The sequence below is a fragment of the Acanthaster planci genome, linkage group LG01 (genome assembly GCF_054643075.1).
Source record: "Acanthaster planci isolate LZ-2023a linkage group LG01, COTS_SCS, whole genome shotgun sequence".
NCBI lineage: Eukaryota > Metazoa > Echinodermata > Asteroidea > Valvatida > Acanthasteridae > Acanthaster > Acanthaster planci.
Genome location: NC_141777.1, coordinates 19153251 through 19170848, shown reverse-complemented (window position 1 = coordinate 19170848; position 17598 = coordinate 19153251). Strand labels below are relative to the sequence as shown.

Here is a 17598-nt window from a genome sequence, read left to right as displayed (position 1 = left end):
CTTCTCTTCAAACTGCACAGAACTGTATGCCTTGTGCTTTATGTTACTTGTCTTCCAACTATGTTCAGGTTATTGGTATACACAAAATTACATTGATAAAACACATAAAGATCAACAGCACCAACAAACAACAAAGAAAAGTCATTTATCACTCCTTTTTAAACTAAGAGGTGTTATTCAGACTCGTAACCACATTCAATGAGTTGGTTTCTTTAATGATTACCGAAGAGGAATTTCAAGGAAAGCACAGGGAATGTTATAGCTACGCCGGTGGGCACCAGTCGGGGATCTCCACCACAGTGTTCTACCGTCTGGCATTAAGCTTGATGAAACAGCCCACTGACCGTCACTAAAATCCGTAAAAATCCAAGAAAAAACACTGGCCACTATGAAAATTTCATATTATATTCCTGGAAGAATTAAAAAAATTTGAACTCTTAATCAATTTGGAAAGGAAAACTCACTGAAAACATGATCTAGAGTCCCCTTAAGTGGACTCCAGGACCCCCAGCTGTGACCCGCAAGACTCCGCTCACTTCATTCCCTCCCTTTGCCATTAAATTGTCCTGAACTAGAATATGGCTGGCTATAACACTGGACGCAACAAATAAAAATTTTTTTCCCTGCATGAAACCCCTTTTACCACCATGCAGGGTAAAAGGTATCACACTCAGCATTACAGCAATTTCATAGCTTGCTGTCTTTCGCACATGCTTATTGTCCAATCCTTTGAACAGCTTTGGTCAGCAATTATTACAAGCATGAGGAGGCTATGGCCTTTTAAGGGATAATTATGCAGGAACAAAAGTCCCAGGCCTGTTGAATTGCCCTGGGATAACTTCTATCCAATCAGCCGTTACTGAATTTGTGCTAAAATACGGGGTAAGCCCATTTTGTCACAGCCACTCAGAGATTAACAACAGCTTACTTTTTGCTCTCCATCTTTTCACCCACCTCCACCCCGTAACTCCACCTGAGGGTCATTTGGTCAAGGTTACAAGGCAATTATTGCGGATGCAGACAGCCAGTAAAACAATTTTTCTGTTAATTTGGGCATGGATGCCACTTCATATTAATAACTATGCCTGTAAGTTAAATTGTTTCATAGCGCCTGAAAGTCTCAAGAGGCTATGTTTTGAACATACCATTTTGTAAGACAATTACATGCGTTCGCCATAGCACTCGAAAGTATCACGAGGCTATGTTTTCCTGACTGAATATAAAATCAGTGGGAAGCGGTCACAGGTTATTGTAAGTGTGAAACTGTGGTCAGAAAATGGTTTTGGCTCATGTGCATGTGAGCTTTGGGCATGTGGTATTGCCCACACTGGCACTGCCTCCTTGTGTCGTTGGGGCTCGCAATGCCAAGTTTTGTTGTTGACAGTACACCCGCATGCCTACTCTAGTATCTGGTTGAATAAAATAGCTCAGGCTTTGGCATAATCCCATAATTGTTTTGTCACGTTGTCCTTTCGTTTTGAGTCCGAGTATGAAAACCAGGGCCCACAGAATTTTCTGCTACGGTAAGTGCCAATTTTCCACTTGGCGGTAAGCAGCGCCATGAAATTGGGCCCTGTTATTTCTCTTTTCTCACACAAAATTGTACAAACATGTTTCCCTGTCGCAAAAATACCTCCAGCCGCACGCAGTCCTACGTTTGGGCTGATGGGGGGGGAACGAATGAGCTCTCTGCAAAGAGAAGTATAACAACAAGTGACAAGGCAGTCAAATCTACAAGACACTTCTCAACTGTTAACCGAAACTGGAATGGTAACGATTTGTGCAGAACCATGAGCTACGAAATACGCAACAAAACCAGATATAAAAATATGCACTTTGACGTTTAATGTTGTTGGCAGTGTCAAAACTGATCTCCATTGTTTGTCTCTATCTCAGGAGTGGGTGTTCCGACGACTGACTCCTCATCTTCGGCAGGACTGTAGTCAAACCCCAACAATTGCAATGAACAGGAACTGTTGATGCGGTCTCAGCTGCAGTGTTCATGAGGGGTGATGGATTTGACCACTCGTACCCTTACTGCACCGGTCGGCTCAGCTCAAGCCCGATCCGTGCCTTGGACTCATCCTCGCTCCTCTGAATGGACAGCACCCGCACCACCACCTTGTCCCCAGGGCCCAGGGGCTGGCCCCGCTTGAGGAAGTCCTGCCGCATCTTGCTGATGTGGATGAGCCCATTGCGCCCCACCCCGATGTCCACAAAAGCTCCAAAGTGGGTCACATTGGTGACACGGCCCGTCAGCTCCTGGCCACTGCTGAGGTCCGAAATGGATTGCAGGTTTTGCTTGAACAGGGGTTTGTCATATTCTAAAGGATTAAAAAATTAAATTATATTATACATCATCTTTCACCCATGGTTGCCTCATGGAACAAGACTGCTACAGCGGGAGCCAGACTACTCAAAAATGAGACCATTACGTACTGTATGTGGGTCTGTCCACACTACAAGACACATTTACGTGACATTCAATACAAATTCTCAACTGTAAATCTTGCCATTACTTTTTGCTTACACAAGTCTTCACTGTTTCTGACTGCTGACACAGAAAGGTAAAGATAAATTGAGCAGTTTTTAAGAAATTACAGAAGTTTATTCTTGAAGATATAAAGTTTTTCACATGGACGGATACTTTGTTTCTAAAGTGTGAAAATTCAATTCAAAACACAACCGAAAATGACCTGCAATGTATTTAAATACTCTTTTTAGTTTACTTTTAGAAACTTTCATTATCTCATAAAAACATTCCAGTGTACATGTAGATAACACTGAAATTTATTTCCAGAAAAAATGTAATGTTTGTCACTGGACAAACATCAAGTTTGTCAAGGAATTTTCCAGCCATGTAACAACCCTCTTCTGACAATGGGAAAAGCACCTTGCCCAAAGTATTACAGATATTTCCTGCATGGTGCTACTACAAACTTTAATACCCCATCAAATCTCCTACATTCTGCCTGTACCTATGACCCACCTGCCCTGATATCATAGCCCATCGGTTGCTGGAGACCATCTAGGATCAGTTTCATTGTTGGTTCACCGACATCCAGATCCTTGGCGAGTTTCCCTGTGCCTGGAAAAGAAAGGAACAGACATCTCTTTTTCTAAAACTTCTTTGAAACATCATGCCGAAGTGTAAATCAAATTGCTTTCTTTTCAAGTTTTGTTTCTCATGGCTGATAAACCCTTTCAAATGAACAATAAAAGAGTATCTAAAAAGTTCCCAGCAAGGTGGATGACACCCCAATGGGTCAGGAGTGTGATATTTGTCACAATATAGCTAACATCACTCCATCTACCTGTAGATAAATAATAATTTCCACTTGAAGAGAAAATAACACGTTCAGTCTTAGGTATAGGGGTTTTCCATACCTACTAAATTCCGCAAATTAAAAGTGAACTGAAAAGCCAGATTGGAAGTTTCTGTTATACCTTTCTAACTGTGACCACATAAAACACAACAAACTTAACTGTAAGTAATATCTCCTTTGACTTTGTGAACAATTCTAATTAAATGTCCCGTACATGTTTGTTTTGTCAGTCAGCAGAGTCACCCATCTATTACAAATCCGGTATATCGTCGCCAAAATGGCCCAACACTCCTGAGCCTCGGATTCGTCAAACTCAAGGGCCAAGGCAGAGTTTAGGTTTATATTTGGTGATTTTTCCAACAGATCTGGTACAACCTAGACTGGCTCACTGGGTATGAAACCCCACAGTATGGGAAGAAAAATTTCACTGAAAGTACAATTAACTTACTTGTAGCTTGCAGTAACTTTTGGACTTTGGTTTTCATAACTGCGGTCCCAATGTCGCTGGCACAGGCATCAGCCCTTGCGAGAACCCTGGCAAGGAAAGAAAGATCATCTTTGTCTGGAAGTAACTTGTAATCATGTGGCCTGGTTCTGATACCTTTTATCTTCTTGTTCACAACTAAAACCCAATCAGTTCAGCTTCTGCAAATCATGCACGAAACTATCTGATTTTGCACCGCCAACTTGTCACCACTGATGATCGTGATGTTTGCCGAACTAACAAGAGGGAGTCACACTTTACATGAACTCAGAGAACGATGACACTGACGATCTGGGATTCTTTGAGCACATCGCCTCATTCAAACATAATATCAATATCATTCACACGCATGTACTTTCAACTAGTCATTTTCTATTTATCATTACACAATGATTCTAATTGAATCCATAAATGCATTTTATGATCAGAAAGAAAAAAAAAGGGAGCATCTGCAGGGAAAGCAGTTGGAGCAAAAAATCTTGCCTGAAAGAGTCAACTTCAAAATCTGTTGATTTACTTGAGGTAATTCCCATCTCTCTGTCATGGGCTTACCTAATCCCATATGGCCATTTCTAGTATCCCTATGGCAAAAACCTGGTTTTTTTGCCAAGCTAATTCAAGGAGAGAGAGCATGGCCATTATTTCAAGACACTGTTTTCCCATTGCAGGTTCTCTTTTTTTTTTTACTGTATTATGTGATGCCAAACTGATCATAATGCCACAGACTTCCTAACATCCACATATAGCCCAACAATTCTGAGTGCTAAGCTAATTATGAACATGTGTAAACTGACGCTCTCAACCAACAAAAGCTCATTCCTCCATATGTGGAAACACAACAGCTCAGCTTTAAACAAGAATAGAGTGACGCTTGTCTTACTTGTTTGCGATGTGGTACGATTCAGGATGGATCCAGGTCATATCCAAAGGATTTGGCGCTACGTCCGTCTTCCTCTTTTTCGTATTGCCCCTTCCGCTGCCGACAGCTTTTCTTTTTGATCCAGCTCTTGTGACCGTGTCATCACTGGTAGTCGGATCTGTGACTGAACTGTCGAAAATAACAAATGATGGGCAAAGTTCAACAAATTGTTTTGGATTACTTACAGTGGAAGACTAAGCTTCCAGTAGATCAGGTTTTTTCTTGTACAAGTTGGCCTTTACAATGAGCACGTCATAAGAAAAGGGTATTTTGGCCAACATGTCTCAGAAAAATGGACATTTTGCAAAAAAGGGTGTCAAATTCTCCTAAAAATTGGTGTCAAACTTTTGAGCGGCAAAATGGTACCTCTGTGTGCTGGAGTTGGTGGGCCCTGGCCGAACTCGGACAAATCCTGCACACTGCTGGTAGGTCTTTGGTCCGAGTCCCTTGATCTCAAGGAGCTGCTCTCTGTTTGTGAACCTGCCGTTCTTCTCCCGGTACTCAATGATCTTCTTAGCCCTTGTGACATTCAAGCCGGCTATTTTCCTAATGTTGGAAGAGAAAGTCAATCCCAATCTGTTTGAGCCACTTTTGATGAGATCTGCATGGTGTGATCAGGAAGGAAGTCACATTTGCTGCATAAAGCCTTCTATAATACCACACCACAAGTTCCAATGCAATGTGGGTAGAAGCCATGCTCCATTGAAACATGAGATCCAAGACATGCTTCCAAAATAAATGACAGATAAAACCAAGGTAAACTTTTCAAACACCATTAGTTTTGAAATCAGACTGGCGGTATATACATGTACTTTCATACACTATTGTTCACCGAATGGCTTTGAGGTGAGTAGGAAGCAAACAAGCTTTCACATAACAACTTTGACCTGGCCAGTTTACATGTGCTGTTATCACATATCAATGCAAATTATGTTGTCTTAAATTACATCAATGCTAAGAATCAATGCAAATTAGGATAGCATCCTACAGTGCATAGGGTCAGCATCTTTATCCCAGTCAGAACATTTGATCAATATCTGTGACATGACTATTTCCTGACTATGCATGTACCTTAGAAGGCTTTCGGAGCAGACATTGAGATCAATGCCCACGAAGCTGACACACTCCTCCACCACACCATCAAGTGCCTCCTTCAGAAACTTGTCATGAATATCATGCTGAAATGTAGCGCAAGGCACAAAATCAGTTCATGGCAGATGTGTCATTCACTACCAGTACAGTGAGATCTGGGAAATCAGCAATGACCCTCCCACGCCTTTGTGTATGACAGCTGGCTACAATTACATGTGGTTGCTCAGATTTGTGGTTTTAACTAGCACTCTAGAACAATGGCACCTGGAAGACTGACCGACACTGTGTTGGTTTTTTAAAGTGTCAGACCTTGGGTGCAATCTTCAAGAGGCTGACGGTTCAAATCTAGCTCCGTTCATGTTTTGTTTAACAAAAAATGCTGATGTACGTCGCGATCTGTGGGAAGTGACGTCATTTGAGAGAGACCTATAGGAATGACTAAACCGTCTAAGGTACTTATACATGTATTTTGAAATTATGTTTAGAATTTATTTTTCAACAGGTATCTTGTTTTTTCATTTGGGGAACTATCAACACATAATGAAGGCTGCTTCAAAGGTAAACCGTGGATCTTTCACTCCACTTAAAATGAACTCTACTGGGGTCTAAAAATGAGTTTGAACTCTGTCTCTCTCCAATCCTTCAAAATCTGGCGGGAGGTTTGGACAGATCTTGTTGGATTGAGAAAGGTTAAGGTGAAGCCACTATCACTCTATTAGGTCTGCTCTCTTCAAGTCACAGTCGTCTTTTCCCTAGGAGTGGCTGCTAAAACTACGGCTGCTCGTTGGCTCAGTAAAAGTAAAAAAAAATTCACAATGTGTTTACAACTACCAAGCAGCTATCATAAGACCAGATGACAATACAGATATTATTAAATGCTTAATAAAATACAGCCCTCTTTAAAAATTAATGGGACAAATGTGTTTTTTGGTTGGATTTGACATAAAATTTTGACGTAAAATCAAAAACAACCAAACAGGGATATTTCTGCAAACTTTTGCTGCCCATAAATGTTGCAGGCAAAATGAGAGTGGCCTATATTGGGGTTTATACACGTACGAACTGAAAAAGAATGTGCCGTTGGTTTTAGTGCAACAAGGGAAGACTTGAGAGGCATCAGGGAGCATTAACGCCAACTGGTCAGGATAAGAATTTGTGGTTCCATTTGTTTTGTTTTTTTTAATGCACACCGTCCAAAACGGGCCACGAAGGCTACTCAAGGTGAAAGAAAAAGACGACAATCAAAGGCTGTAAGTTCACACTACACTTAAACTTAAGAGTGGTTGCAGGGACATGGAAAAACCGCATGGAAACGGGAAATTCGGAAGTGAAAACAGGTGGCCTTGGGGACAAGGACTGTCTCTAGATGTGATTAGTACAGAGGTGCTGGGAGTTTGTTCGAAGGTGCCAGTGTGAGTGACAACCACTGAAAGACCATTGCAACATGTTCCCAAGTGGGGGAAGATCCCGGGAGTGGCCCTTACAATCCGGCCAGTGTTCCTACCTGGTACATGCCCACCCCAATGTGTTTGGGCTCTATCTTGACAAGTTCAACAAGCGGATCTTGGAGTCGCCTTGCAATGGATACTGCATACAAGGGGTACAGAGAAATGCAAGTAAGAGGACCTCATAAGATGCAATCAACGTTAGGATCTCTTGTCCGATTCTCCAATTCTAATAAGAGACTGATGTACACACAAAAGCATCACTTCATTACCGTAAGACTATCCAAAACTCATCAGCCTGGAGGTTGACCACAGTTTGTTATGTCCCAACTGTCAGTCCCAACTGTAAGTACCAACAGCTACGACAGTTCCAAATATAGTACTATTGTTGACCACAGCTTATGTTATGTCCCTATTATCAGTCCCAACAGCTAGGACAGTTCCAACCATAGTACTATTGTTGACCACAGCTTATGTTATGTCCCAACTATCAGTCCTAACAGCTAGGACAGTTCCAACTATAGTACTATTGTTGGGCTGGCCCAACTACAGCCCAGAGTGCCAATCTTTACCATACCGTGTGCCAAAATCACGATCCAATAAACAACTCGTGCTTCCTGAAACAAGTTTTATAAAGATGATGCCAGGTTGGCATATATTGGATGAATGATGTCATGTGTGAGGCTAGCTGCATAAACTTGGAGAAGGTTAAGAAAGTCTTGATAGAAATCTGCCAACCACAGCTGGGGCAGTCAAAAAGTGGCACTCTAGTTGAGACAGACGCTAGAGAGTAAAGTGTGACGTCACTGTGAACCGGTGTGTGCTCTATAGTTGGGGCGTAACATGCATACATCACACTTGGTGTCTGCTTTAAGGCCTGTTCATATTTCAGAGTAGGGTAAAAGTGAAGCGATAACAACACTTTGAAATGTTGGCAGTGAAATTCTCTCGAGTTGAGATGTGTTCAACTGTTGCAAATTTGCAGCATGACTATTTCATCTGACGTTACAATTTTGCGCTCGCTTTTATGCCAAGTACATGTATGAACCAGCATTTAGACTGAACCAGCGAAGTCCAAGGAAGGACAAAAACTTGTGGATTGAGATAACTGTGAAAGGAGGGAACATATGGAATGTTGACTGCCTATCATAATGCAGAATTCCATTCAGAGAGGTCTTATCTATGAACCGGTTCAGTATTCCAATGGCGCATGCCCAATACGAAGTGTGTCCGAGGTCATTTGCTGAAACAGCACAGCTCTGCATGGATTAACGTGGTACTTTTTTGCCTGGATGACCTTGCTGTTTTGAAACATCGAGCTGGCTCATTGTGGATTGTTCTGATGTTCTGACATTTTTACACACCCAAGATACAGGGGAGAGTGCCATTCATCTTTTGAGGAGGTAAAAAAAAAATGCATACATGTCTCACGTCACTACAGCACGTAAAAATGTTTCCTGACACCGCACAAATGAATCAAATAAACTGACTCATGACAAACATTAAATCATCGGTATATAAATCCTTAGCTCTCCTGCCAAAAACGATATGTCGCAGGAGGATTGCAATAAAATAAACTTAATGTGAAAGCACTTTCTTTGTCCATTCTGTCCAATCCACTTACCAGCACTTCTGAGGTTAGGGTCTAGATTAGGCATTTCCTTCTGGGCCTCAGGCGACACACTGTAAACGGACGCACCATCTTCATTCACAATGCTGCAATCAAGTCCATAATGGCAACGGTAAAAATCACACGAACAAAAATCACTATGAATCAGGCTTGTGCCAATGGCCAATAAATACTGGGGCACGGTTGTTTAAGCATACAATATCATTTGTGCTTTGTACATGTAGATTTTATGATGCTGTGATAACTTTTATTCAATTCTCATTGCTGATATTTCTGCAGGCACAAAACTGTACCACCATCATGTTGTGGCCTTTGTCCATACATAAATATGTTGCTTATATCCTCGAAGGTAGCGTTTCCAAATCGGTCATCTGCAGTTGCACGTTTACAAAGTGAATCACATGGTACTTGTGTTATGACAGGAAGCCTGGGTAGAATTGTTTGCAGAAACGAGTTGTTGATAAAATACTGGGACTCCCAGAAGGAAGAAGAGCTGGAAGGATACGCTTCACAGAATTGCTATCAACAGAAGGGTTTCTGCTATCAACAAGGCCATCTGGTAAAAAAGGCAAGGAACTGGAAGGCCTGGATGTCATGGAAAAGAATGATTCAAGGAGAGATGGCAGAAACTGACGTGGCCTAAATAGATAACTTCAGCTGGTTTAAATCACAAAGGAATGAAGTTCTGAACTTTAATCTCCATCTTCCCAAATGTGACAGACCGCTATCTAGGAGTTGGTTGGGAAGAGGACTCAAGTGCCCTCAAAGCTGACTGTTAATGGGTGGAACATCAAGAGATTTGTCACAGAACAGGGAAGAGACTGAAGGAAAATGAAATATCGACGAAAAACCCACCAGAGGCTTAGGAGGCCCCACAACAGCATCCCCCAGAGTCTATGATACAACTTTGTGTTTACCGACATCTGCTTGTATCAACAACCCTTAAAAAACCCTTTTCTTATGCTCAATATCAACATTTATATGTAAAAACACAACATCCTGATAAATCTCACCCAACAGAAACAATCTTTTGTGAAGAGATACCTGATTAAATAAATCCAAGACGGCTGAGTGATGAAACATCTAAACTTGCTAAATTATATCAAGGGTTTCATGTGTGTGATGACGGTGGCAGGGTATGTGTCTTTGGTCATGTGCTAAGAAAAGTGAATATGTAAAAGACGACCTGGCCAGCCTCTGTGTGCTCTACCAACCTGTTCATGGGATACACGGGAAAGGCAAGCCTATTTTGATGTACATGTACCCACAGAACATTGTGGAACTGTGAACACTGTGTGGTAGGAAATGTTGGACAAATCTGGGACAAAAGACTTTTGAGGGTCTTCATTTAAATCCAAGTTAGAGAAACGGACCGGAGCTGTGATATCCTGTCACTTTATACACTTGGAATTTTGGCAGTAAGTAACCCCAAGCCTGGAACGAGTTTGCAGTTCAATACTACCTGCATGGCATCAATTAGTTAAGTGTTTAAAATGAAGGAACCTATGGCACTAATTTCAGGGATGACATTAGAGGAAATAGAAATCATTCATGAAATAATAACCTGAGATTTTCAGGGCCCCAAAGCAGTGTAAAGTCTATTGAACACCTTTGTGCTTGCCCAAGGGTGCCCTTTGAATCACCCATTTCTTGTACTCTCTATTAACTTTTATGGGTAAAACCGCCGTAGTGGTGCACCTAGGATTTCCAAATTTTAAAAAGAGACTGTCTGAAAATTTCTTATAAAAGGAAAAGTCCTGACAAATCTCACCCTAATTTTATTTTGTCGTTTTTCTCTTGCTATGATACTAAACTTGTTCTAGGTTCCTCAAAAAAAAAAAGAAAAAAAAAAGAAGACAGGGCTCCGTACTGTGCCGAATGGAGAGGCTGCCAAGGGTCAATATGAATTCAGCATCTGTCAACTCTCAAGTATAAACCTAAGATTATCCAAAAAAGCAGCATCTGATTAATGCCATGTTTGTGCGTGCTACCTACCAATACATAACGTTGAGGTGACCAAAGGCTTTGGTGGTGATGAGCTTGGACAGGATGCTCTCCGTCTCCCTGCAGGCTGTGCCATTGCCCAAGGCTAGAGTTTCGCACCTGATAAAAGGTCAAATGCCAAGCTGTACATGGGTTGACAGGCTTAATTATTTACTTAGCAAAGCAACGTGGCAAGCAAGTCCGTTTTCAAGCTATCTGGCTCATCGAACTGTTGTTCACCTCCGGTTTCCTTGGCATGAAACAACTTAGAATGTCTATCCACCCCTGGATGGGATGCCAATCCAAGCAAAAATTGATCCCCAGGTAATGCCGGTACCCGTTTAAACTTCTGGGTGGGGAGAAGCAAGCAGGCGTTAAGTGGCTTGCCCAAGGCAACTACTCATGGCTAGCAGCTGGATTCAAACCCCTGACCCTCTGGTCTGGAGTCACAAACCTTAATCACTTGGCCACTCGCACTCCTTCAATTTTAGCATGGACAGTCTGACAAATCCTGAGAAAAAGTGGCATTTGCTAAGAATGAATTGACATGGACACGCCCATGACTACCATGTCAACCTGGAAATTAAGGTTTTCCCCATCTTTACACAAAGCAAAATATACTGTGTACTGAGCAAGTGACATGAGTATGTTACAAAGATTGACTTTGGATCGCAGGATTAACTTCAAATTCTTACCATATACATGTATATTAAAAAAAGAGGCTTGGTGAAAAATTGAGGATTAAGGACAAGCTGTTACTGTGTTAGGGTTGAAAAAACTACATGTATAAGTTAACTTGACTTTTACGCTCAAAATGGGCAGTCAATTTTGCCTACTGCTTATAAATGATATTTCTTTTGCAATATTTTATGTATCCTACTCAAGATAAAAAACTGAATTTCCTCTATTAATAACAGCAAGAGGAAAAAGATTTTCGCTAAATGCAGGAAAATCATGGAGTAAAATTTCGTACACAAGTCTGCAATTATTTCAAGAAAGTTTTGAAATCATTCCTCCACTTCCAGTGTTACAGTCGAGACCATTTAAGACCAGCACAAGACCAACACAAGACCTCTAGTCTGAATTCAAGTCACAACTCACAAGCTATTCAAATGGGCTGTAACAAAAGCATTCCTTTGTCATTGTTCTCACTGTTACCTGTGACTGGGCTTGTGCATGGTCTTGCGCATGGTCTTGCGCATGGTCTTGCGCATGGTCTTGCGCATGGTCTTGTGTCTGGTCTTGTGCATGGTCTTGTGTCTGGTCTTGTGTCTGGTCTTGTGCATGGTCTTGCGCATGGTCTTGCGCATGGTCTTGTGCATGGTCTTGTGTCTGGTCTTGTTATAGTCTTGACTACAACACTGCACTTCCACTTTCAAATTGAGATCTGAGCCTCTCTTATCACATTAGTTTCTCCCCACATCAAATAATATCGTCTCACAGAAAAATGACTCTATGTGATTCCCCACCTGTGTCTCTTTGCCATTTCTACAATCTTTTTGGATTCTTCCCGCCCTCTGTTGCCATGGAGATATGCCACACCAGTCTCGAGAACCTGACCTGGATTTTCAAGGAAAGCAAAGATGCCGCTACTGAAGACAAAGTGCTGAGGTTCAGATTTGTGCATTCCCATTCAAAAAAAAATACTTCCCTCCGATACTGTAATGTGTCCCCTGGTACGGTGAATCCCCTGTCTGTGGGACAGGGAAGTCAGGTTGGTACAGCGGTGCTTGCCTTGCATTCCGCCTCTGTGACCTGGGTTAAAATCTTGCCAATATTGACACCCGGACTGGGTCCTCAGTTTGATTCTGTGGGTCCCCCTCTCATCCACCTCTTAAACTGATCGTTTCTTCATTGTCTTCTCCTCTGGAGCTCCTTGGGAGAACAGTTTGTAACCGACAGGGCTTTACCCTGGTTAACTAAAGAATTAATTAACACTTTTTGTTTCTCCAGCCAGTGCGATAGCTTGTCCTAAACCTGGACAGAAAGTGAAATCCTGGAGTTGTTCATCTTACCTTCATTTTGACAAATGCTACGGTACTTAGAAACAAATACAATTCCTGGTAGGCTCTGTATTACATTAACTAAGAAGCAGACCTTATACAAGCGCTTCATCTGCACCATCAGACTTTGCCTTTCGGATTATAATGTTGGTACCATGACTGCCTTAAGAGTTTTTATGACAGCCCCTGAAAGATTCACTGTGTGAGAATACTGGTGATGAACTTGCATTGAATGTAGTGTGTGCAACATATGTTCAACAAAATGCCTCACAGCTATGAAGCATTTGCCATTGCAGACAAACAAGTTTTCTTTCAGCACCAATATGTTCCGCATTTTCAATGCAGAGGGCACATACTGTATTAAATTGTGAGCGCGTCTCCCATCAAGCAATCTAATGGAATACTCAATGCCAAAAAAATACAAAAGAAAAAAATCACTCTACAGAACAACTATACTTTAAGCTGAGTGTATTACTCGGAAAACGCAATAGTCAAGCTTAATAAGAACTTTTTGTTGGCTGACCTAAGGAGGACGTGACAGCCACCTTGCAGCCATGTTTGTAGCCGGGGTCAATCCCCATGACGACTTTTCCTCTAACGGGCGGGGTCAGGAGGAGACGGCGCAGGTTCTGGGCAAAGACGTCCACGGACGCCTTCTCGGCTGACTTGGTCAAATTGGATCTGTGGAAGAAAGAACAGAAAAGACAACATTCAGGGAGATCTGTAGATGAAGAAAGAGATGCATTCTGCTGCTACACAGAGCGTGCATGGTAAGCATTGTACCCAGGATATTCTAGTGCTTGGAGTGGAGAGAGTTTCACAGACTAAACTTCTTCAGCTGATGCTTCTCATATAAAGAAATTACATTGACAGTCATTTGCAAAAGTTTAAAACCACCAGGAATTTTATTGGTATTACTGTCACTTGGCCTGCATTACATTGTCTCATTGACGACATACTTAACACGTTTATACAGTGGTGCATAACATCAGTGTAGTGCTATATACCCATTTGAATGACTTTTTTTTGGCAAAGGCAGGTGTGACATTTTGTCTGCAAGGCCCCATGGGAAAAAAAAGCCATACTGGGTAATCAGAAATAGCGGAAGGCACACTAGATATTAGACTGTTCACATTTCAAATCATGGAAATGAAGTCAAGTATCTTTTTAACCAAGATACATAGTACTGAGGTTACACATTGGAAATAAACATAAGTTGGCATGATTGATTGGTTTCAGTTTGGGTTTTTCTTCAGGTTAATGCATTTTGCATGGTTGGTCCTACATGTAACATTTTGCAAATGACTGTAAATCAATATAAACAATTCACACAGACCCCTGGGGATGTCTGTTCAAGCATGAAGCAAGACAACTTAGCCCAAGTTTATGCCAGAGTGAGAAAGGAAAACACAGACTTACCTCCGAAAACAATATATTTAAGTGTTTTATAAAACAAATGTTTCACATTCATGCAATGCAGACAATAATTTTACAAGGTGAAAGATTGGGTATTTAATTTCACTTGGTTATGCCTCCTGGGATGGAACCTAGAGAAATTGCTTTTGGCCAAATGCAAAAATAAACATAACATGAACAGTAGTTGTATGTCTTTATACCGAAAGTAGTTTGAATAAGATCAAGGACCAAGAGATGAATGAATCCCAATTCTAAAAGGAGGCTTCAGTTTGAAAAATGGCCTTTGAGCAGATCAATAGTCAACGTTGTGGTCAAGTCTTTTCACAAGACCAGTTAAAAGTAAACAGGGTGGACGATGGCAGAGGAATGTTCCTTTGAATGGCTTGTGACTTGGCTTAAAACTATTTGAATTGACCTACAACGTCATGACATCAAGCTTTGTTTACATGTGCTTTGCTATGGCAATGAAGTGGGACATGGTCCTTTGAGCACCGATAGGAAAGCGCACATGTAAACAAAGTGCAACGTTGTGCTCCTGGTCTATTACCTTGATGGGCACCCAGGGATTTGTGCTGATGAAAGTGACTACAACACTGTCCATGCTAATTGTCAGATCTATTCAAAGCCTTCCCACCTGATTTCTCGAGTGATCATGGGCAGTAGGCGCTTACTACAGGCCTCATCGATGGCTGCCTGAAACAGCTTGACCACCAGCTCCGGGCAGCCTCTCCTGGGCACCCACTGCCCCTGGCAGGATGCCTTGAAGCCGGCCACGGTGCTGGTTGGGATGACCAATTTCACCAACAAGACTTTCTGCCCCTCGGCTCTATTTATGGCAAGCACCTGGACAACCAAAGACAAGTAGCTACCTCTTTTCAAATTGGATCGAAGGATAAAAATTTGTGGCACAGTGGCGAAGTTGTCACAAGCATCTGTCTTGCATCAAAAAGATTACGATGGTTGTGCCTTTTGATAGTCGGTGGGGAAGATAATGAATTTCACAGGCACATTAAAATGAAAATGCAACTCATGACAACCAGTTTTGGCACCCATGCTATTGGATGATTTATGGAATACGCTAAACAAAATTTTAAAAAAATGTAATTTGCATGTACAGCTGGGAAAGGATTGGTGGAATATATTCAAACTTTTTAAACCGGTTAGAAAAGAGCCACACAGAAGTATTAGGGCCCCCCTTCGACCCTCCATGGAAACCTTTTTAAACAACTTCAATCAATCAATTATTCAATTTACAGCCTCACGCATTAGTACTTTTGACACCAGAAGCAATGAGAGAACTGACCTTACATATATTCTGCCTATTCACTTGACCTGAAGATGGTATACCAAGTGTCAGCATTGTTCATTTGTTCATGACACCATGCTTATTAACTTCCATTCATTGCAATTACATGTACTTTATCTTTATAAAATATTTCAAATTTTTGCATTACAACAAATATATATTATCTACTCAACACATACATCTACATGAGACTGTGTACTACGGTGGGTGCATGCTTGGCACTGATGGGGTTTTAATGAGGCTTGAGCGGGACCAACAGGGGGCGCAACTTTCCTAGCAATATAGGCTCCTTTGGTGGGAACAGCACTTTGCTGGTTCACAAATGACTAGGAAATGCATGCGTTACGGTCACGTTGCTACCAACAAAATGAACTCTCCCCACCAACATGGCATTCTTCAGCCAATGCTTCTGCTCAGGCTGGATTGCTGGCTCATTACTGGCATTTCACTTCTCATGACTGACCGAACTGGTAGGAATTAAAGCTGTTAGGGGCAATGGCACCTGGCATGAGCCTTATATGGATGAGTAACTCCGACGGGTGTTCACCTGGTGAGGTTTGATTGATCTCGTTGATGCAGAAAAATCAAAATAGAGCGAGTAGGTGTCTCTGTTGACTTCATTTTCTTCCGTGAGTTGTCTCAGGGTCGTCTGGACGGTAACGTAGGCATGCCTCACGCTGTTAAAAGGAAAACAAGTAGTCAAAAGTAAGGATCCCCCACAGGAGAAACCGAGCATCGTGTGGCTTACTCACGGCCACTGGTCTGCAAAGGGAATATAGGACAGGCGCAATCAATTTCTACACTGCAAATATGCTCATTTGAGACCATGCGTGATCATCATGCCATACTGGCTTGAATGGGTATCTACAGTATATGTACATGCACTGCAGTGCACCTGTCCGAGGTGACATCGTTGCTGGGTCAACAAGTTTGAGGATTCTAAGCCTTGCAAAACACTCAGCAAATGAAACGCACTGGAACAAATGTGGTCATGCATGTCTGTACTCTAACACATGAACAAAAATGATGAGTTACCAAGCACAAATGCCCCACCAAGCCCATGCCTAGACACAACTTTGATTTCCGATCATATCCAAGATTTGTTGTGTTTTATTCACTGTGACCTTTACTCTTTACCTTTTAGGCTGAAACGCAATAGGCTTATGGGCATATTATCAAAAACAATGCCCAATCCAAAATGTTTCTCACGCAAAATGTTTCTCAAACTTATCATGTTGATAGATTTCTCGTTTAGTCATTGTGACTTTGACCTTAAACCCCCAATACAGTGGGCCTCTCCACGCAAAGATTCTCTCAAAATTATCATACAGATAGATTTCTACTGTTCATTACAGTCACTGTGACTTTGACCTCAAAGCCCTAAATACAGTGGGATTCTTGGGCTTACCAAAAGCATTCCACAAACCAAATTTTAAGTTCACAATGTCGAAGATTTCTCAAGTTATCATGCTGACATTAATATTCTGGACACACACACAGTTGTACCGTAGTCGGAATATACGCTTCAACAGTCTTCTCACCTATTCTGTATGGACCAGAAAAGCTACTGGCACAAATTTTTGTCCCCAAAATGTGGTCTGTATTTCTAAAAAAGAAAAACAGAAAAGAAACTGTCCCCATAACCCGGGAAGGCCCACCAACAACCCCCCACACACACAAATGGAAGGACAAGGCAGAAACAATATGCCCATTCCACCTTGTCGCAGGGCATAGAAAGGCGTCCTGAAACAGCGGCTGAATGCATCGCACTATCAAAATCAAGAGGTTTCGGTGACTTAATTCTCAATACTGGTTCCATCTTCCTGCTTGTGAATTTTACATTTTCAATCATTTTTAGCTGTTTCGGCATTCTTGCCGAAACAGCTGTGGTTTTCGTAATTTTTTTCCCACATTTTTCAGACTATTTCTCCAGCCAATCGACTTTGGTACCATAATAAATCTGATCGACTTCAAACTTTGCACAATAATGAAAC

At 41.7% G+C, this 17598-nt stretch overlaps 1 protein-coding gene across 12 annotated transcripts in view; it reads right to left on the bottom strand.

Annotated features, from left to right (window-relative positions):
* Nucleotides 1-152: 152 nt before the first annotated feature.
* The window catches only part of srbd1 (S1 RNA binding domain 1), a 41953-nt gene continuing 24507 nt past the window's right edge, over nt 153-17598 (bottom strand). For all 12 annotated transcript variants that reach the window (XM_087133630.1, XM_087133634.1, XM_087133650.1 and 9 more), the window contains 13 exons: nt 16152-16281; nt 14933-15141; nt 13406-13563; nt 12349-12439; nt 10892-10999; nt 8891-8982; nt 7326-7408; nt 5801-5907; nt 5096-5275; nt 4691-4858; nt 3775-3860; nt 2990-3088; nt 153-2324 (listed from right to left, as the gene is read on the bottom strand). In XM_087133630.1, the coding sequence (XP_086989756.1) occupies nt 2035-2324; nt 2990-3088; nt 3775-3860; nt 4691-4858; nt 5096-5275; nt 5801-5907; nt 7326-7408; nt 8891-8982; nt 10892-10999; nt 12349-12439; nt 13406-13563; nt 14933-15141; nt 16152-16281 (1801 nt within the window). In that variant the 3' untranslated portion in view covers nt 153-2034. The remainder of the gene's footprint in view (nt 2325-2989; nt 3089-3774; nt 3861-4690; nt 4859-5095; nt 5276-5800; nt 5908-7325; nt 7409-8890; nt 8983-10891; nt 11000-12348; nt 12440-13405; nt 13564-14932; nt 15142-16151; nt 16282-17598) is intronic.